The 22462-nt window shown below is 42.6% G+C and overlaps 1 protein-coding gene across 1 annotated transcript in view; it reads left to right on the top strand.

Annotated features, from left to right (window-relative positions):
• The window catches only part of LOC140729830 (uncharacterized), a 167914-nt gene that overhangs the window by 8758 nt on the left and 136694 nt on the right, over positions 1-22462 (top strand). Inside the window, exons 4-6 of the mRNA XM_073050043.1 lie at positions 13620-13710; positions 13808-13923; positions 18269-18485. Of these exons, the coding sequence (XP_072906144.1) occupies positions 13620-13710; positions 13808-13923; positions 18269-18485 (424 nt within the window). The remainder of the gene's footprint in view (positions 1-13619; positions 13711-13807; positions 13924-18268; positions 18486-22462) is intronic.

The following is a 22462-nucleotide window of genomic DNA, read 5'->3' as shown; positions in this document are numbered from 1 at the left end:
TTCTCCTTTCATTCCCTTCCCTTTCTACCCCAAGGGAGGATAACCACATAGAGGTTGATTCAAAGAGCGGCTTACTCTGGAGATCTTTGGAAGTCCCCACAGAATCCAAGGAATGAATGTAGGGCACTCAATTCTCGGGCCTTGGCCATGTGGCTACTGCCTCTATCTTGAACGGATCGGTAGCCACTCCAACCAAAGACTCTATGTGACCAACATAGATGACTGACATCTTACAGAACTGGCACTAATCCAGTGACAGTTTTAAACCTTCAGCTTTCAGGGAGTCTGACACCTTTAGTAGCCTCATCTCATGCTCCTCCTATATTAACCACTATGAGATGGTGAGCACGGGACCTGCTGAAGGGTCTTCAGCCCAAAACGTCGACTGCACTCTTTTCTGTAGATGCTGCCTGGCCTGCTGAGTACCTCTAGTATTTTGTGTCTGTTGTAAAGGTTTCTACAGTTCAGCTCTCACCAGCACTCCAGCAGGTAAGCATGATTCTTCTTCATTATCCTCCAGAGCATCCACGAGGAGCCTCAACCTAGGGTATTCTGGGGAAATTAGGGTGTCCCGTCACTCTAGCTGCTTCCCCAAGATTTTAACCTGACAGGTTTGGACTGGGTGTACTACATAGTTCCTCTTTTATGCTCATCATCCTGCTTAGGAGGAACTTGCATCTTCTCAAAAGGACCTCTGAACACTATCTCTCTTTTTGCATACTCCCATGAGCTTTCTCATGATGAAAGCATTTGTTCCCACCAGAATGGAAGTTTCACCTTTTTCGACCAGATTCAGCAGACCAACACTAGCGTATGAATGGTCTCATCTCTCCAACATCTCCTTCTGAAAACTCCAGTTTCAATGACACCTAACCAACGTATGGGTATGAAGCCCCCAAATTTCTAGGGCACTGAGTGGCCTCAATTGTAAATGCTTGTAAAACTGGTTGTAAAAGGATCTGTAAAATAAAGTAACTTGAGTACCTGTGTCAAGTAAGGCTCTAGCATAAATCCCTTCAAACTGTATGGATATATCCAAGCTTGGTCCCACCAAACTTTCAGGAACAGGGTTTCACACTTCCGTATTTTCCTTGATGCACTGATTAGAACGTATCTTCTCCCAGAGTCCTATGTTGTTTCCTTACTGGATCCCTCCCAAGTTTTGCTTCTTTTCTTTTCTGTTTAATTAACCACTGACTTATTTTCCAAAGATTTTCCTGTCCCTCACAGTCTCACTTGAAATGTCCAACTTCTCCACGGTTGTAACAGAAGATACCAGTCGCCTCTCTATTCAGCAGCAGCAGTCCTCTTCTTAGTAAGTGCTATAGGTGGGTTGGGTTTCAGCAGATGTGTCACATTTAGCCGAAACATTAGCAGAAATCTACAGATTCAGCTCAGCGTGAAGGTTTTTCATCTCATTCCTCAGAAGCTCTATCTCTGTGGCATCAGAGGTCACTTTAGCAACTACCAGTGATGACATTTCTCAGATTTTGGAAATATTCCACATGTCGATCATATTTTTATTCTCTCTAACATCTCTAAGTAACTTGGTAAAAGATGGAGGAGAGCACTGTGGGTCATTCAAATCTGTAGAACAATCATGTCATGTGACAGCAAGCCCTTCCCAACTTGCTCCACCCAAAAGCAATTTCTCTCAGACAGTTGCATGTCCCCTTTGTGGCACAAACAGTGCAGCAGTTTCTCCAACTTGAAAATGTAGGTAAACAGCTTCTGTCCTTCCTCCTGAAATGCATGCCAAAACTTAATCGTAAGATCAGCTGAACATTCAGTAGTGCCTAAAGCATCTTCCAGAGCTTTCCTGGAATTAGCTGATATGACTAACAGATTTTAGGTCTTTAGGAACCTCATCATATCTGTTGCTGGATCCTTTAAATTCTCTACTATTCTCTTCTTTTTTCATATTAACTGAGCACTGCCATAAATCCAGTAACTGATGTCTGCTCAGCTCAAGCCTCATATTCTTCTTCCCCATTGGGTGTGAGCTTAAATTCAGAGTACTTTTAAGCCTATGATAACTCTGGCTCTCCACGGATGCACTTTATCAACCAGTGATGTAATAGCAAAAACCAGCTCAGAACTTAAATCAACAACAAAAGGACTTATTACACTTCTCACATCAGCCGAATCCTTTCCCTCACTTCACAGAAGCGAGAACAACTTGCCTTTAAAGTCTTCACCCTCTTTAATGTCTTCACCCACAGCTACTTTACACACTTCGCTAACAATATGGACTGCCCATGGTGCCACTTCTCCAGCCGCCCCTATTCTATCAGGTAGCACAACTTCAGCCACGTCACTGGTCGTCTGCACTAACACAACATCCTTACCAGTCTAAACGCCGTTCAATCACCGTAACTTTCCCCAATACTTTTACAAAACTCAGCACTTTAAGTAGCAGTTCATCAGGAAATTGAATATCAACCCCACTCAAAACACAAGTATTACTTGTGGATATCTTCTTGAATCACACTAACCCTTATTCCCATAAGACTATAAGACATGGGAGGTGAATTAGGCCATTCAGCCCATCAAGTCTGCTCCACCATTCCACCGTGGCTGATCCCTGATCCCACTCAACCCCATTCACTTGCCTTCTTGCAGATCATTTGATGTCCTCACCAATCAAGAAACTATCAACTTCTGCCTTAAATATATGCATGGACTTGGCCTCCACCACACTCTCTGGCAGAGCATTTCACAGATTTACTACTCTCTGGCTAAAAAAAACTTACTCCTTACCTCTGTTCTAAAGGGTCACCTCTCAATTTTGAGGCTGTGCCCTCTAGTTCTGGATACCCCCACCATAGGAAACATACTTTCCGCATCCATCCTATCTAGTCCTTTCAACATTCAGTAGGTTTCAATGAGTTCACCTTGCATTCTTCTAAATTCCAGTGAGTCTAGGCCCATAGCTGCCAAATACTCCTCCTATGTTAAACCCTTCATTCCTGGAATAATCCTTGTGAACCTCCTCTGAACTCTTTCCAATGACAACACACCCTTTCTGAGATATGGGACAATAAAACTGTTGACAATATTCCAAGTGCAGCCTGACTAGTGTCTTATAGAATCTCAGCATTATTTTCTTGCTATTATGTTCTATTCCCCTTGAAATAAATGCCAACATTGCAGTTGCCTTCTTCACCATGGACTCAACCTTTAAATTAATCTTCTCGGAGTTCCCGAGGAGTGAGAGTAAGCATTCGGCACAGACTTGAAGGGCTGAGATGGCCTGTTTCCATGCTGTAATTGTTATATGGTTTATATGGAATCCCAAGTCCCTCTGCACCACTGATGTTTGAACCTTCTCACCAGTTAGATAATAGTCTGCATAATTGGACCTTTGACCAAAATGCATTATTATACATTTCCCAACACTGTATTCCATTTGCTACTTTTTGTCCATTCTTCCAATTTGTCTAAGTCTTGCTGCAATCGCATTGCTTTCTCAGCACTACCTACCCCTCCACCTGTCTTTGTATCATCTACAATCTTTGCTACAAAGCCATCAATTCCATTATCTAAATCTTTAAAAAAGGAATGTGAGAAGTAGCAGTCCCAATACTGACCCCTGAGGAACACCACTAGTCACTGGCAGCTAACCAAAAAATGTGCCCTTCATTCCCACTCACTGCCTCCTGCCATCAGCCATTCCTTTATCCATGCCAGTATCTTTCCTGTAACACCATAGGGACTTAACTTATTAAGCAGCCTCATGTGTGGCACCTTATCAAGCACCTTCTGAAAATCCAAGTAAATGACATCCACTGCCTCTCCTTTGTCCACCCTATTTGTTACTTCCTCAAAGAAGTAACAAAGATTAGTCAGGCAAGAATAACCTTTACAGAAACCTCATGCTGACTTTGACTTATTTTATCATTAGTCTCCAAGCACCTTGAAACCTCATCCTTAACAATAGACTCCAACACTTTCCCAACCACTGAGGTTAGGCTAACTGGCCTATAATTTCCTTTCTTTGCTTCCTTCCCTTCTTAAAGAGTGGAGTGATATTTGCAATCTTAAAGCCTTTGCAGGATCATGCCAGAATCAAGTGATTCCTGAAAGATCATGATCAATGCATTCATTATCTCTTCAGGAACCTCTCTCAGGACTCTGGGATGTAGTCCATCCGGTCCAGGTGACTTACCCACCTTAAAACCTTTGAGCTTGCCTAGCACTTTTTCCTTTGTAATAGCACTCACTCCTGCTCCCTGACTCTCATGGACCTCTGGCACACTGCTAGTGTCTTCCACGGTGAAGGCAAATGCCAAGTACCCATTAAGTTCATCTGCCATTTCTTTGTCACCCCTACTACCTGACCAGCATCTTTTTCCAGTGGTCTAATATCAATTCTCAACTCCCTTTTACTCTTTATGTAACTGAAAAAAACCTTTGGTATCCTGCTTTATATTATTGGCTAGTCTGCCCTCATAGTTCACTTTTTTTCAGCATTTTTAGTTGTCTTTTGTTGGATTTTAAAAGCTTCTCAATCACCTAACTTTCTGTTCACTCTTACTACCTTATAAGCTTTTTCCTTGTCTTTTATACAGTCCTTAACTTCCTTTGTCAGCCACGGCTACCTGCCATCTGAAAACTTCTTCCTCTGTGGGACAAATCTATCTTGCACCATATGAACTATTCCCAGAAACTTCTGCCATCTCTGCTCTGCCGTTAACCCAGCCAACATCCTCCTCCAATCCACCTGGGCAAGCTCCTTTCTCATGTCTCTGTAATTCCCTTTATTCCATTGTAATACTGATACATGTGACTTGTGCTTCTCCCTCTCAATTTGCTGTATGAGTTCCACCTCCTAAGGGTTCCTTTACATTAAGTTTCCTAATAAGATCTGGGTTATTGCACAATACCCAATCTAAGATGGTATTTCCCCAAGTGGGGTTGAGCATAAGCTGCTCTAAAAAGCCATCTTGTAAACATCCAACCAATTCCCTCTCCTGCAATCTGATACCAATCTGATTTTACCAATCCCCTTGCATATTGAAGTCCCCTATTACAATTACAATTGTGTCATTACTCTTATTACTTGCCTTTTCTGGCTCCCTTTGCAATCTCAACCCCACATCTTGGCTACTATTTGGAGGCCTATATATGATTCCCATAATGGTTTTCTTTTACCCTTGCAATTTCTTAACTCCACCCGCAAAGATTCAACATTCTCTGACCCTATGTCACCTCTTTCTAAGGATGTAATTCCATCTATTTCCAACAAAGCTACACCACCGCCTATACCTTCCTGCTTGTCCTTTTTGATGCAAACTATGTCCTTTAATGTTAAGTTCCCAACTATGGCCTTCTTTCAGCCACTATTCAGTGATGCCCATAACATCATATCAACCAATCTGTAATTGTGCCACAAGTACATCCACCTTATTCCAAATGCTAGGCTCATTTAAACACAGTACCTTCAGTCCTTTATTCTTCACACTTCTGAATTTTGCCTCTGTGGTACAATTTAACTCTGCTCCTTCTGCATTGTACCCAATCATTGGCTTGTCCTTCCTTACTTTCATGTTAAACCAGTCTCTACTTGTAAAGCTGCTGGCTCATCCTCACCTGTATCATACTGGTTCCAACCCCCTGCCTATTTGTTTAAACCATTCCCAAGAGCTCTAGTAAATCTGCTCGCAAGAATATTGGTTCCCCTCAGATTCAAGTGCAACCCATCCCATTTGTACAGGTCCCACCTGCCCCAGAAGGGGTCCCAATTATCCAGAAATCTGAATCCCTGTCTCCTGCTCCAATTCTTCAGCCACACATTTATCTGCCACCTCATTCTATTCCTATCCTCACTATCATATGGCACAGGAATTAATCCCGAGATTACTACCTTTGAGGCCTTGCTTCTCAATTTCCTTCCTAATTCCCTATATTCTTTTTCAGGACCTCCTGCCTTTTTCTTCCCTTTGTCATTGGTACCAAAATGTGCCATGACCTCTGGCTGCTCTCACCCCCTTTTCAGGATGTTCTGGACATGTCCAGAAACATCTCGGACCCTGGCACCTGGGAGGCAAACTACCATCCATGTTTCTTTCCTGTTTGACCCTCTAACTATAGAGTCCCCTATCACTGCTGCTATCCTCTTCCTTTCCCTATCCTTCTGAGCCACAGAGCCAGACTCACTACCAGGGTCATGGCTGTTGTTGCACCCCCCAACAGTACTCAAAATGGAGTACTTATTGAGTACAAAATGGAGTACTTTTCAACTCTATCAAATATTTAAGAAGAAAAGAAAAGAAAGATAAAAAGGCGCATTACAGTTAAACTAGTTTAAATGTGCACCTAAATGTTGGAGCTCATTTCCATAGTAGCTTTACTCACGCACTGAAAGACACCAGTCACAGTTCGAACTTCCCTCGAACGAACTGGCTCTCAGGAGTATTGGCGCTTCCTCCTTTCAACCATTCATCTCCTTTGAATGGCATTCTGCGGCATCTTCCCCTGTGCTCCACAACACAGCTCCCGCCAAAAGTCTCCAAGCCAAACTACTGTCCTTCAGAAATCTGCTCCCACCCAGCACTCTTGAATGTTCCACTGGGCAGAAAGTTATGACATGTACCAAGACAACCTTGATTGGCTGACACCACATCCCTAAGTTGGACAACATGACTCCATATCGTTAGCTGGAGCCAAAACACTCTTACTGCAGACTGCTTTTAGAGAAAGCTACTAAAATAAAAATACCTCACAACATAGTAGTAGAAATCTTACCCAGGGTATTACTCTTGTAATTAAAAACCAATCAAACGTCTACTTAAACACTGTCCATATCTCTCCATTTCTGGCATATTCAACTATCTATCACTAAAATGCCTCTACTGTATTTGCCTGCACCACCACTCCAGGCAGCATGTTCCAGCTACCCATACTCTCTCTGTAGAAAAACTTGCCCCACCCATCTCCTTTTACTTAGAGGCAGCATGATGTGTAGTGGTTTGCACAACTCAGTATATATACTAGAACCAACTACATATGTAGTAGAAAGAGTGTTAAAGTCCTGAATTCAGAGTTTTCATACCTTGGAAAGAAAAGTTAAAAGCAGGACCTCAAAAGTAGTACCTCCAGATTACTGCAAGTGTCACAGTCTAGTGAATCCAGCAATTATATTGGAAGCAGTGGAGAGGAGGTTCCCTCATCTGAGACTTGAGGTTATCAAATGAGAGGAGGTTGAACAGTTAGATTGACGATGTTTGGGTCTTAAGGAATGGAAGATCACACTACCGAAAGATGACATACACTTCTTTTAAGCACATCCTGTACTGGCCATTGAGTGTATGTTTGCAGTCTTCTCCTGTTGTAGCCCATCCAAATAAAGGTTCCATGTGTTGTGCATTCGGAGATGCCTACCAATGTTGTAACATGTGGCCTTCCTTTCAGCTTAAACCAGTCTGGCCATTCTCCTCAGACCTTGCTCATTAACAAGGCATTTTCAGCCACAGAACTACTGCACACTGGATGTTTTTTTAGCACCATTCTCTGTAAACTCCAGAGACTGTTGTGAATAAAAATCTCAAGAGATCAACAGTTTCCAAGATATTCAAGCCACCCCATCTGGTACCAACAATCATTCCATGGTCAAAGTCACTTAGATCACTTTATTTCCCTGCTCTAATGTTTGATCCAAACAACAACTGAATCTCATGATCATGCCTACATGCTTTTATGCATTGAGTTGTTGCCACATGATTGGCTGATTAGATATTTGCATTAATATACAGGTTTACCTAATAAAGTGTCCACTGTGTATACTTAGGGTGGATATGTTGAGTACATTTCCCCTCCTGGACATTGGGGTGATTCAGATTTGGGAGGCAAATTTAGAGAATTAGGATTGTACATTTAGAAAGGAGATGGGGAGCAAATCTCCCAGAGGGTTGTCATTTATTCAATCCACGGACTAAATATATTCCATGTCTTCCACAATCCTAGAGATGAATTTCTTGTGCTTCATCTGTCAGTCAGCACAATTGATATATATATTGTGTGGACTGATAGATGGAGCATAAGAAATGGATGATTTCTACCAAGCACCACATGGTGCAGGAAATTAAAAAGCCATTTGCCAATACTGTTGTGTACAAAGTGCTCCAGACGGAGGAATTGTGAGAAGGGGATAGCCTTTTTCCTCCGTCTCTGCCGCATCTGCTCTCAGGATGAGGCTTTTCATTCCAGGACGAAGGAGATGTCTTCCATTTTTAAACAAAGGGGCTTCCCTTCGTCCACCATCAACTCTGCTCTCAAACGCATCTCTCACATCTCCCGCACATCTGCCCTCACCCCATCCACCCGCCACCCCACTTGGGATAGGGTTCCCCTTGTCCTTACCTACCACCCCACCAGCCTCCAGGTCCAACGTATAATTCTCCATAACTTCCACCACCTCCAACGGGATCCCACTACCAAACACATTTTTCCCTCTCCCCCCCTTTCTGCTTTTCGCAGGGATCGCTCCCTACACGACTCCCTTGTCCACTTGTCCCCCCATCCCTTCTCACCGATCTCCCTCCTGGCACTTATCCTTGTAAACGGAACAAGTGCTACACATGCCCTTACACTTCCTCCCTCACCACCATTCAGGGCCCCAGACAGTCCTTCCAGGTGAGGCGACACTTCACCTGTGAGTCGACTGGTGTGGTATACTGTGTCCGGTGCTCCTGGTGTGGCCTTTTATATATTGGTGAGACCCGACGCAGACTGGGAGACTGTTTCGCTGAACACCTACGCTTGGTCTGCCAGAAAAAGCAGGATCTCCCACTGGCCACGCATTTTAATTCCACGTCCCATTCCCATTCTGATATGTCTATCCATGGCCTCCTCTATTATCAAAATGTATCCAAACTCAGGTTGGAGGAACAACACCTTGTATACCGGCTGAGTAGCCGCCAACCTGATGGCATGAACATTGACTTCTCTAACTTCCATTAATGCCCCTCCTCCCCTTCTTACCCCATCCCTGACATATTTAGTTGTTTGCCTGTTCTCCATCTCCCTCTGGTGCTCCCCCTCCCTCCTTCCTTTCTCCTGAGGCCTCCCATGATCTTTTCCCTTCTCCGGCTCTGTATCACTTTCGCCAATCACCTTTCCAGCTCTTAGCTTCATCCCACCCCCTCCCGTCTTCTCCTGTCATTTCGCATTTCCCCCTCCCCCCACTACTTTCAAATCTCTTACTATCTTTCCTTTCGGTTAGTCCTGACGAAGGGTCTCGGCCCAAAACGTCAACAGTGCTTCTCCCTATAGATGCTGCCTGGCCTGTTGTGTTCCACCAGCATTTTGTGTGTGTTGTTGTTTGAATTTTCAGCATCTGCAGATTTCCTCGTGTTTGTATTATGGAACTGGAGCTGGAGCTGGATGAACTTCAGATCATTCGGGAGGCAGAGGCAGAAATAGACAAGAGTTTCAGGGAGATAGTCACCCCTAGGAGTCAGGAGACAGGTAGCTAGGTGACTGTCAGGAGAGGGAAGGGGAATAGACAAGAAGAGCAGAGCACCCCTGTGGCTGTTCCCATCAACAATAAGAATACCGTCTTTGATACTGTTGGTGGGGATGACTTACCAGGGACAAGTTGCGATGGTTGCGTCTCTGGCACTGAGACTGGACCCTCAGCTCAAAAGGGAAGGAGGGAAAAGAGGAGAGCACTAGTGATAGGGGATTTGGTAGTTAGGGGGACAGATAGGAGGTTCTGTGGAAGAGTTCAAGAATCCCGGATGGTCTGCTGCCTTCCTGGTGCCAGGGTCCGCGATATCTCGGATCGAGTTCTCAGTATTCTCAAGAGGGAGGGTGAGCAGCTTGATGTCGTGGTTCATGTAGGGACCAATGACATGGGTAGGAAGAGTGAGGAGATCCTGAAAGGTGAGTTTAGGGAGTTAGGTGCCAAGTTAAAGGACAGGACCTCCAGGATAGCAATCTCAGGATTGCTACCAGTGCCACGTGCAGGTGGGTTTAGAAATAGAAAGATAGTGCAGATCAACACGTGGCTGAAGACATGGTGCAGGAGGGAGGGCTTCAGAGTTATAGATAATTGGGCAGTTTTCCAGGGAAGGTGGGACCTGTTCCGGTGGGACAGTTTACATCTGAACTGGAGGGGGACAAATATTCTTGCAGGTAGGTTTGCTAGAGAGGTTCCAGTGGATTTAAACTAGATACGAGAGGGGAGGGGAACCAGAGCGTAGGAACAGAATATGGGAGAAGGAAGAAAAAGAAGACAGTAAAGTTCTTTAACTGTTAGAGATAAACAGAGAGGAAAAGGTGGAAAATTTCTTAAATGCATTTATTTTAATGCTAGTAGCATTGCAAGAAAGGTGGATGAGCTTAGAGCATGGATTGATACCTGGAAATATGATGTTATAGCTATTGATGAAACATGGTTGCAGGAGGAGTGTGATTGGCAACTAAATATTCCTGGATTTCGTTGCTTCAGGTATGATAGAATCGGAGGGACAAGAGGGGGAGGTGTTGCATTGCTTGTCAGAGAAAATATTACAGTGGTGCTCTGGCAGGATAGATTAGAAGGGTCGTCTAGAGAGGCTATTGGGGTGGAATTGAGGAATGGGAGAGGTGTAGTAACACTTACAGGGGTGTATTATAGACCACCTAATGGGGAGCAAGAATTGGAGGAGCAAATTTTCAAATAGATAGCAAATATTTGTAGTAAGCACAGGGTTCTGATTGTGGGAGATTTTAATTTTCCACACATAGACTGGGAAGCCCATACTGTAAAACGGATGGATGGTTTGGAGTTTGTAAAATGAGTGCAGGATAGTTTTTTGCAGCAATACATAGAGGTACCAACTAGAGAAGGGGCAGTGTTGGATCTTCTGTTAGGGAATGAAATAGGTCAGGTGACAGAGGTATGTGTTGGGGAGCACTTTAGGTCCAGTGATCACAATGCCATTAGTTTCAATATAATTATGGAGAAGGATAGGACTGGACCCAGGGATGAGATTTTTGATTGGAGAAAGGCTAACTTTGAGGAGATGCGAAAGGATTTGGAAGAAGTGGATTGGGACAATTCATTATATGGGAAGGATTTAATAGAGAAATGGAGGTCATTTAAAGATGAAGTTTTGAGGGTACAGGATCTTTATGTTCCTGTTAGGTTGAAAGGAAGGTTAAAAGTTTGAGAGAGCCATGGTTTTCAAGGGATATTGGAAACTTGGTTAGGAAAAAGAGAAATATCTACAATAAATATAGGCAGCATGTAGTAAATGAGGTGCTCGAGGAATATAAAGATTGTAAGAAGAATCTTAAGAAAGAAATTAGAAAAGCTATAAGAAGATATGAGGTTGCTTTGGCAAGTAACGTGAAAATAAATCCGAAGGGTTTCTACAGTTGTATTAATAGCAAAAGGATAGTGAGGGATAAAATTGGTCCCTTAGAGAATCAGAGTGGACAGCTATGTGTGGAGCCGAAAGAGATGGGGGAGATTTTGAACAATTTTTTTTCTTCGGTATTCACTAAGGAGAAGGATATTGAATTGTTGAAGGTAAGGGAAACAAGTAAGGAAGTTATGGAAACTATGATGATTAAAGAGGAGGAAGTACTGGCGCTTTTAAGGAATATAAAAGTGGATAAATATCCGGGTCCTGACAGAATATTCCCTAGGACCTTGAGGGAAGTTAGTGTGGAAATAGCAGGGGGTCTGACAGAAATATTTCAAATGTCATTAAAAATGGGGATGTTGCCGGAGGATTGGTGTATTGCTCATGTAGTTCCATTGTTTAAAAAGGGTTCGAAGAGTAAACTTAGCAATTATAGGCCTGTCAGTTTGACGTCAGTGGTGGGTAAATTAATGGGAAGTATTCCTAGAGATAGTATATATAATTATCTAGATAGACAGGGTCTGAATAGGAACAGTCAACATGGATTTGTGCATGGAAGTTCATGTTTGACAAATCTTACTGAATTTTTTGAAGAGGTTACAAGAAAAGTTGATGAGGGTAAAGCAGTGGACTTCAGTAAGGCCTTTGACAAGGTTCCGCATGGAAGGTTAGTTAGGAAGGTTCAATCGTTAGGTATTAATATTGAAGTAGTAAAATGGATTCAACAGTGGCTGGATGGGAGATGCCAAAGAGTAGTGGTGGATAACTGTTTGTCAGGTTGGAGGCCGGTGACTAGTAGTGTGGCTCAGAGATCTGTACTGGGTCCAGTGTTGTTTGTCATATACATTAATGATCTGGATGATGGGGTAGTAAATTGGATTAGTAAGTATGCAGATGTTACTAAGGTCGGTGGCGTTGTGGTTAATGAAGTAGGTTTTCAAAGCTTGCAGAGAGATTTAACCAGTTAGAAGAGTGGGCTGAACAATGGCAGATGTAGTTTAATGCTGATAAGTGTGATGTGCTACATTTTGGTAGGAATAATCCAAATAGGACATACATGGTAAATGGCAGGGCATTGAAGAATGCAGTAGAACAGAGTGATCTAGGAATAATGGTGCACAGTTCCCTGAAGGTGGAATCTCATGTGGATAGGGTGGTGAAGAAAGCCTTTGGTATGTTGGCCTTTATAAGTCAGAGCATTGAGTATCGGAGTTGGGATGTAATGTTAAAATTGTACAAGGCATTTATAAGGCCAAATTTGGAGTATTGTGTACAGTTCTGGTCACAAAATTATAGGAAAGATCTCAACAAAATAGAGAGTACAGAGAAGATTTACTAGAATGTTATCTTGGTTTCAGCACCTAAGTTACAGGGAACGGTTGAACAAGTTAGGTCTTTATTCTTTGGAGAGTAGAAGGTTGAGGGGGAACTTGATAGAGGTATTTAAAATTATCAGGGGGATAGATAGAGTTCATGTGGATAGGCTTTTTCCATTGAGAGTAGGGGAGATTCAAACAAGAGGACATGAGTTGAGAGTTAGGGGGCAAAAGTTTAAGGGTAACATGAGGGGGAATTTCTTTACTCAGAGAGTGGTAGCTGTGTGGAACGAGCTTCCAGTAGAAGTGGTAGAGGCAGGTTTGGTATTGTCATTTAAAGTAAAATTGGATAGATATATGGACAGGAAAGGAATGGAGTGCGGGTCAGTGGGACTAGGTGAGAGTAAGTGTTCGGCATGGACTAGAAGGGCCAAGATGGTCTGTTTCTGTGCTGTAATTGTTATATGGTTATATGGTTATAAGCAAGTCTTCACACTGATTTACATTTGCCAGGTTATGAATTCAGTGACACATTTAGCAGGAGCAATAAAAAAGCAGTTGTCATGGAGCTGATAAAAGCAGAATGGATATGTTATACATGTTCTACATGTTGCTATGTTTTTATACCCCTGCACCTTAAAAATACACCATAGTTTTCTGAATGGATATATAAAACTCCTTTCTTTTCCCGTAAGTTTTATTTAGAAATCTGATTCAAGGAAACTAGTTTCACGTCCAGACATCATTATTCTGACACTAAGTACCTGGGGGAAATGCTCTTTCATAAAACACTACTTTCATAAGCTTCCATACTCTACTGTCTGTGAACAGACGGCCAGTTATAGAAATGTTTGTTGAACATGCATGGCCATAAATGAGAAATGTGAAAACCATTACAAACCTGTTAAGATGAAGCAATTATTTGCTACCTTCTTATTCATTATTTCAGGTTGAGCTTGATGTAAAATATCACAATCAGACCTGTGGGCTTTGTGGAGATTATAATGGCATACCTGTTTACAATGAGTTCACTGTAGATGGTAAGTCAAGAACTTGTGTCTCTTTAGGTGTATGTACTGGGATAATAATTGTTTATGTTGTTCAAGTTTTTAATTGCCAACACCTTATACATTGCAGGACAACAATTTTCACCCATCCAGTTTGGAAACTTGCAGAAAATTCATCTTCCAAACGAAAAGTGTCAAGATGTGGATGAGCAAGCTGTGGAACCCAATTCTTTATGTGAACAATACGTAAGATTTTATTAAGGGGTTTGAGAGGGTTGCATTTTGCATTTAACATCAGGAGAGTAACCCCTTTTTCAACTTCCTTCCCACAATTCCTGAAAAGCATCATCGGAAGCATTGTACATATTGGTCTAGGCAAAATGCTTCTGAATGGAGATATCTGGTAAAGCTGCAGACACAAAATGCTGGAGGAACTCAGCAGGCCAGGAACCATTTATGGTAAAAAGTAAAAAGTCAGTATATTAGGCTGAGAACCTTCGTCAGACTTGAAACATCGACTGTACTCTTTTCCATAGATGCTGCCTGGTCTGCTGAGTTCCTTCAGCTTTTCGTGTGTGTTGCTTTGGATTTCCAGCATCTACAGATTTTCTCGTGTTTCTGGTAAAGTTGATTGGTTAAACGGAGAAACTCTCTTTAAGATTAGAAGGGTGAGCAGAGAAAATTGTTAAATCTCCAGAAAATGTAAAAGAGAATAGTTTGTGTAAATTTCTTTTTCAATATATAAATGGAGATAAAATAAGCAATACATGCATACAGATACTCCATACATAATACACGTATTCATGCCTGAAATTACACATACATCAGTAAACTCACAAAAACTCAACGTGCAGGTAGAACAGTGTGCAGTCAATAAAACATACTGCCAACTTACACCTCACAGCAGGACCTTTTTGAAATCACAAGGACAATTCCACATAAGGCCAAAACACCAAAAAACATTGGAGCAGAATTAGGCAGTTTGACCCATCAAATCTGTTCTGTCATTTGATTATAGTTACTGTATTATTCCCTCTCAACTCCATTTTCTTGTCTTCTCTCCATAACCTTTATTACCCTTACTAATCAAGAATCTGTCAACCTCCACTTTAATAAGAGAAGTCCTAAAATAATAACCCATCTAAAAGTTAGTTTACCCTATCTAGGCTGTCACAACCATCACAGAACCATAGAACCATAGAACACTACAGCACAGTACAGGCCCTTCAGCCCTCCATGTTGTGCTGACCCATATAATCCTTAAAAAAGTACTAAACACACACTACCCCATAACCCTCCGTTTTTCTTTCATCCATGTGCCTGTCCAAGAGGCTCTTAAATACCCCATAATGTTTTAGCCTCCACCACCATGACTGGCAAGTCATTCCAGGCACTCACAACCCTCTGTGTAAAAAACTTACCCCTGATGTCCCCCCCTAAACTTCCCTCCCTTAATTTTGTACCTATGCCCTCTGGTGTTTGCTATTGGTGCCCTGAGAAACAGATACTGACTATTCACCCTATCTATGCCTCTCATAATCTTGTAGACCTCTATCAAGTCCCCTCTCATTCTTCTATGCTCCAAAGAGAAAAGTCCCAGCTTTACCAACCTTGCTTCATATGACTTGTTCTCCAATCCAGGCAACATCCTGGTAAGTCTCCTCTGCACCCTCTCCATAGCTTCCACATCCTTCTTATAATGAGGTAACCAGAATTTAACACAATACTCTAAGTGCGGTCTCACCAGAGATTTGTAGAGTTGCAATATGACCTCTCTACTCTTGAACTCAATCCCCCTGTTAATGAAGTCTAGCAACTCATCGGCCTTCTTAACTGCCCTATCAACCTGTGCAGCGACCTTGAGGGATGTATGGATTTGAACCCCAAGATCCCTTTGTTCATCCACACTCTTAAGTAACTGAAATTAATTATCAATTTCTTTTGTTACCTCTTCAAAAAACTCAATCAGGCTCATGAGGCACGATCTTCCCTTCACAAAGCCATGTTGACTATCCATGAGTAGACTGTACTTCTCCAAATGCTCATAGATCCTATCCTTAAGAATCCTTTCCAGTAGTTTGCAGACCACCGATGTAAGACTCACCGGTCTATAGTTCCCAGGTTTCTCCCTATTATCTTTTTTAAACAAAGGAACTACATTTGCCATTCTCCAGTCCTCTGGCACTTCCCCTGCAGCCAAAGAGGATTCAAAAATCATAGCTAATGCTCCTGCAATCTCTTCTCTCAATTCCCACAACAACCTGGGGTGTATCATATCCAGCCCTGGGGATTTATCAATCTTAATGTTTTTAAGAATATCCAGCACTTCTTCTTCCTTAATCTCCACATTATCCAGCACACAGGCCCGCTCTATCCCTACATTTAATGGTGGGGATAGGTCTCTATTCCCTCTCTAGGTCCAATATAAAATTCTTCAGCTAATACAAAATGAAAATGTTTGGTCCATATTTTCATTCTGTGCATCCCTCTCCTAGAAGTGCAGCTTCAAGCACTAGTCTGCTGCTTCGCAAAAAATTGCTGATCGCAGCTCTCATCACAGAACATACATACACAAGTGTTCTGAAGTTTAATATTGTTAACTAATAAGAGACCATTAATTTCTTGTGAAATATTTTGTCTTTGTTAACACACATGCAAATCGCATCCATGCATAACTGACAATTAGACATCACATGAAGTCTCTGCACCCATTTCCTTTGGAAGAGCAATGCACTGGGGAGTTGTGTGGACACTTCCAAACACACACTTGCACACAAATTCCATTACTCCATTGTATGCTACACAAAACAATGTTGTCACCTGGTATACTGTGTATTGAAATACCAAAACAGGAATTAGATCAAAGGATTGAAGCATTTGGCCTAGAAACCAAAATTACATGTTAAAAAAGCAATTAGCAGAGGACCTGTGTTCAATCTGTGGGCAACCTTAGTTCACCTTTTGCCTTCTTTTATTTATCTATCTGGACGCACTGAGACCTATCTATGACTTCTAGTATGAACTCACCTTATCTGCCAGGGGACATCCTGTAAGCATCAAATGCTCCAAATTCAGGTAAATTCTCTACAGGATTCTGCATCCTCTTTTTGTCCTTAGCCTCCCACTTAGTATTGTTACGGATTCAGGCAACAATGAATATATGAGTTAGGCAGGGGTTTTTATAACAAATAACATGTTTATTAAACACTGAAAACAAACCCCCCAAAAGTAAACAAAACACTAACGTAACCGGAAATCAGCCGCTGTGCGGCAGCTTGAACAGTTCTTAAAGCGATGCAGCTCAAACAGTTCTTAAAGCGATGTTGCAAAAACAGTTCTTTAAAGTGGTATTGCCGAAAGTTCAAAATGCTCACAGTCCATTTAAGGGAGAGACTTTTTAAGATGATTTAAATTCTCTTCCACGTCGTTTTTCTTCAGTCCCCGAAGTCGAACTTTTCCCATGAAGAATTTACGAAACATAACGGCTTAAAGGCACTGACCTTTCCTTTATCACACTGTCCTCAATCTTTTCTGCTATCCCGCAGAGATTAACATGAGAACAGTCAACGAATTCCTTCTGAATAAGGATCAAATAAGGTCGAACCCGTTTCACCGTTGAAAACGATTCTCCTCGATCTTTAACTCCCGAACTCCGATCTTCACTCTCCACTGATTCTCAACTAGCAGTATTGTAAGAAACTGCTGGCAATGACCTTTTAAACTTTAGGCATTAGATAAAACTTCATCTTTCAACTAAACTGCGTCATCACATTAAATCACGCAGTGGCATGAAGTCAACATGGCAAATCCAGCCACGAACTGCCCCTCCTCACAGGGAGGGGTCCTCCTTTTATACCCTGTAAAAAAAACCTGTCACATGATCTCTACTGGCAGGAAAATGACGTCACTCCACCATCACAAGACCATTACCTCAAGTCCAGTATAGCTTCAACCCCAGTCACGTGACCAGGGTACCACTGTCACATGTCACGGGTACGTAACAGTATCACCAGCAAAGTAGTAGCCCTACCTTTGGAGCCTTCATCACCTCATTTATACCAGTTGTAAAAAATCAAAGCACAATGTAACATCCTGCTAATCAGGCAACTCTCCATTTCATGGACTCATTGAGTCACAGAGTAACACAGCAGGTAAACAGATCCATTGGCCTCACTCATCCATGCCAACCAAAATACTTATCCAAGCTAGTCCTCTTTGCCTGCATTTGCTCAACATCCTTTTACAATATTCCTCTCCATGTACCCATCTAAACATTTTTAAATGTTGTAATTGTATCTGCTTCTACCATTCACTCTGGCGGCTCATTCTATATACCAACTACTCCTGTGTGTAAAGTTTCCCCTTAGATCCCTTTTAAATCTTTGCTTTCTCACTTTAAACCTGAGTCCTCTAGATCTACATAGAGGCTGTGATGATCTACCCTACCTCAGAGGTCAATCCTCACTCCAGGGAAGACAGACTCACCCTATTCCATCTGTTCCGATCCAGTAACAGCTTGGGAATCCTTTCTGTCTGGTAGCCAGCCGTTTGGAGTTATTGTCATTTTGAATTATGAACTCATATCTTTCAGAGGGAGGCCTGTGAAAATCTCCTGTCAAGAAGCTCATTCTCAGACTGTAAATCCCGCTTGAATAATGAGCATTACATACGGGCCTGCATGCTGGACATGTGCAGTTGTGAAAAAGTTTTGGACTCCTTTTGCCTGTGCAGTACCATCTCCGAATACTCACGGCAATGCTCTCATGCTGGAGGGAAACCAGAGAACTGGAGGACTGAAACATTTTGCCGTAAGTGTGATATCATTCATACTGAGGAATGAATGGTGATGTCTGTTAATTATTCATTTGAGGAAAGAATGAAGTGAGAGCTGAAGCATTTTGAGATGAAAAAAAGGAAATAAAACTTGAACAGAGGATTTTGTGGAAAGAAATCCCATGAAGATTACACCAATAGCCTTATTATTTATATATGAACCTAAAAACAAGCAGCTCTGTTCAATCACTTCAAAGCCTCCTCTGACATTTAATCAGACTTGATTGTAAACTTAATTCCACACTCCCGTTGAAACCTTCAGCCACTTGCATATCAAGAACTTATCCTGCTCTATATTTAAAATACTAAAAGACTATTTTCAAGAGAGTTTCAGAGACATGTAATTCTCTTAGCCAAGAATGCTAATATCTAATATCTTGTTTTATAACAGCAACCCCAAATTCCTGATTTTCCTACAAAGAAAGACATTCTTGGTACATCAACACTAAATGTACTGACCCCTGAGGAACAATACTAGTCACCGGCAGCCAAGCAGAAAATGACCCCTTTTATTCACACTTGCTGCCTTCTGCCTGTCAGCAATTCCTCAATCCATGCCAGTATATTTCCTATAACACCATAGGTTTTTATTTTGTTAAGCAGCCTCATGTATGGCACCTTAGAACCATAGAACCATAGAACACTATGGCACAGTACAGGCCCTTCAGCCCTCCATGTTGTGCCAACCCATATAATCCTTAAAAAAAGTACTAAACCCACACTACCGCGTAACCCTCCATTTTTCTTTCATCCATGTGCATGTCCAAGAGGCTCTTAAATACCCCTAATGTTTTAGCCTCCACCACCATCCCTGGTAAGTCATTCCAGGCACTCACAACCCTCTGTGTAAAAAACTTACCCCTGATGTCTCCCCTAAACTTCCCTCCCTTAATTTTGTACCTATGCCCTCTGGTGTTTGCTATTGGTGCCCTGGGAAACAGGTACTGACTATCCACCCTATCTATGCCTCTCATAATCTTGTAGACCTCTATCAAGTCCCCTCTCATTCTTCTATGCTCCAAAGAGAGTAGTCCCGCTCTGCTAACCTTGCTTCATATGACTTGTTCTCCAATCCAGGCAACATCCTGGTAGATCTCCTCTGCACCCACTCCATAGCTTCCACATCCTTCCTATAATGAGGTGACCAGAATTTAACACAATACTCTAAGTGTGGTCTCACCAGAGATTTGTAGAGTTGCAACATGACCTCTCTATTCTTGAACTCAACCCCCTGTTAATGAAGCCTAGCAACCCATAGGCCTTCTTAACTACCCTATCAACCTGTGCAACGACCTTGAGGGATGTATGGATTTGAACCCCAAGGTCCCTTTGTTCATCCACACTCTTAAGTAACTGACCATTAATCCTGTACTCAGTCTTCTGGTTAGTCATTACAAAAAGCATCACCTCACACTTGTCCGGATTGAACTCCATCTGCCATTTTTCTGCCCAACTCTGCAGCCTGTCTATATCCTCTTGTAACCTTCGACCACCTACAGCTCCATCCACAACTCCTCCAATCTTCGTGTCATCCGCAAACTTATTCACCCATCCTTCCGCCTCTGCATCCAGGTCATTTATAAAAATCACAAATAGCAGGGGTCCCAGGACAGATCCCTGCAGCACTCCGCTAGTCATCGACCTCCAGGCAGAATACTTTCCTTCCACAACTACCCTCTGCTTTCTTCCTTTAAGCCGATTTTTTATCCAAACAGCCAAGGTTCCACTTATCCCATGCCTCATGACTTTCTGGATGAGTCCCTTCATGATGCTTTGCTAAAGTCTATGTAGACCACATCCACTGCCCTACCCTCATCAATTTCTTTTGTTACCTCTTCAAAAAACTCAATCAGGCTCGTGAGGCTTGATCTTCCCTTCACAAAGCCATGTTGACTATCCGAGTAGACTGTACTTCTCCAAATGCTCGTAGATCCTATCCTTAAGAATCCTTTCCAGTAGTTTGCAGACCACCGACGTAAGACTCACCGGTCTATAGTTCCCAGGTTTCTCCCTATTACCTTTCTTAAACAAGGGAACTACATTTGCCATTCTCCAATTCTCCGGAACCTTCCCTGCAGCCAAAGAGGATTCAAAGATCATAGCTAGTGCTCTGTGATCTCTTCTCTCAATTCCCACAACAACCTGGGGTGTATCATATCTGGCCCTGGGGATTTATCAATCTTAATGTTTTTAAGAAGATCCAATACTTCTTCTTCCTTAATCTCCACATTGTCCAGCACACAGGCCCGCTCTACTTCGACCTCATCCTGATCAAGATCCTTTTCACTTGTGAATATTGAAGCAAAGTATTCATTTAGGATCTCCCCAACCACCTCCGCCTCCATGTACATGTTGCCCTCTTTATCCTTTAGCAGTCCCACCTTCGTTCTCGTCATCCTCCTATTCTTCACATACGCATAGAATGCCTTGGGGTTCTCCTTAATCCTACATGCCAAGGCCTTCTCATGCCCCCTTTGAGCTCTCCTAAGTCCTTTCTTTAGCTCCTTCCTGACTACCCTATATTTCTCATAAGCCCCTCCTACTTCCTGCTTCTTATATCTAACATATGCTTCCTTTTTCCTCTTGACGAGATGCTTCACATGTTTCGTCAGCCACGGTTCTTTTTTCCTACCATTTTTTCCTTGCCTCAGTGGGACAAACCTATCCTGAACGCAGCTCAAGTGGTCCTTAAACTTCTCCCACATTACTTCTGTGCTTTCTCCTTTGAACATCTGTTTCCAATTTATTCTTGCCAGCTCCTGCCTCATTCCTTCAAAGTTAGCCCTTCCCCAGTTAAGCACTTTACCATTTTGTCTGATTTTATCCCTTTCCATAGCTATGTTGAACCTAAGGGAGTTATGGTCACTCTCACCAAAATGCTCCCCCACCAAGAGGTCTGCCACCTGACCAAGTTCATTACCCAGAACTAGATCCAGTATAGCCTCTCCTCTCGTTGGCCGGTCCACATACTGTTCAGGAATCCTCTTGAACACACCTGACAAGTTCAGCCCCATCTATCCCCCTGGCACTCAGGAGGTGGCAGTCAATATGAGGGAAGTTGAAATCACCCATAACTACTACCCTGTATTTCCTGCTCCATTCTAAAATCTGCCTGCTTATCTGCTCCTCGGTGTCCTGAGGGCTATTTGGGGGCCTATAGACTACTCCCAGCACAGTGATTGATCCCTTCCTATTTCTGACTTCCACCCAGACTGACTCCGAGGACACTCCTTCTGTAGCGTTCTCCCTTTCTATAGCCGTGATACTATCCCTGACCAGCAAGGCCACTCCCCCCTTTTCTACCCCCCCATCCTATTCCTTTTAAAACACCTGAACCCCGGGACCTGCATCATCCAATCCTGCCCTTCGTCCAACCATGTTTCAGTAACGGCCAGAACATCGTAATTCCACGTACTAATCCATGCTCTAAGTTCATCCTCCTTGTACCTAATACTCCTAGCATTGAAATAGACACATTTCAGCCCCTTTAACTGGCTACAATTATGTTCTGTCCCCTGCCTGTCCTTCTACATCAACTCAGAACTCTTAGCATCATGCCCTTGTCCTTCTACCTTAATCCCTGCACTCACATTCTGATTCCCACCTCCCTGCCAAACTAGTTTAAACTCTCCCCAACAGCTCTATCAAACCTGCCTGCCAGGATATTGGTCCCCCTGGGATTCAAGTGCAACCCATCCTTTTTGTACAGGTCACACCCGCCCCAAAAGAGGTCCCAATGATCCAGAAACTTGAATCCCTGCCCCCTGCTCCAATCCCTCAGCCACACATTTATCCTCCACCTCATTCTATTCCTATTCTCACTGTCACGTGGCACAGGCAGTAATCCTGAGATTACTACCTTTGAGGTCCTGCTTTTCAACTTCCTTCCTAACACCCTGTAGTCTTCTTTCAGGACCTCTTCCCTTTTCCTACCTATGTCATTGGTACCAAT

The sequence above is a fragment of the Hemitrygon akajei genome, chromosome 6 (assembly GCF_048418815.1).
Source record: "Hemitrygon akajei chromosome 6, sHemAka1.3, whole genome shotgun sequence".
Classification (NCBI taxonomy): Eukaryota; Metazoa; Chordata; class Chondrichthyes; order Myliobatiformes; family Dasyatidae; genus Hemitrygon; species Hemitrygon akajei.
This window is presented reverse-complemented; position numbering and strand designations above follow the sequence as displayed.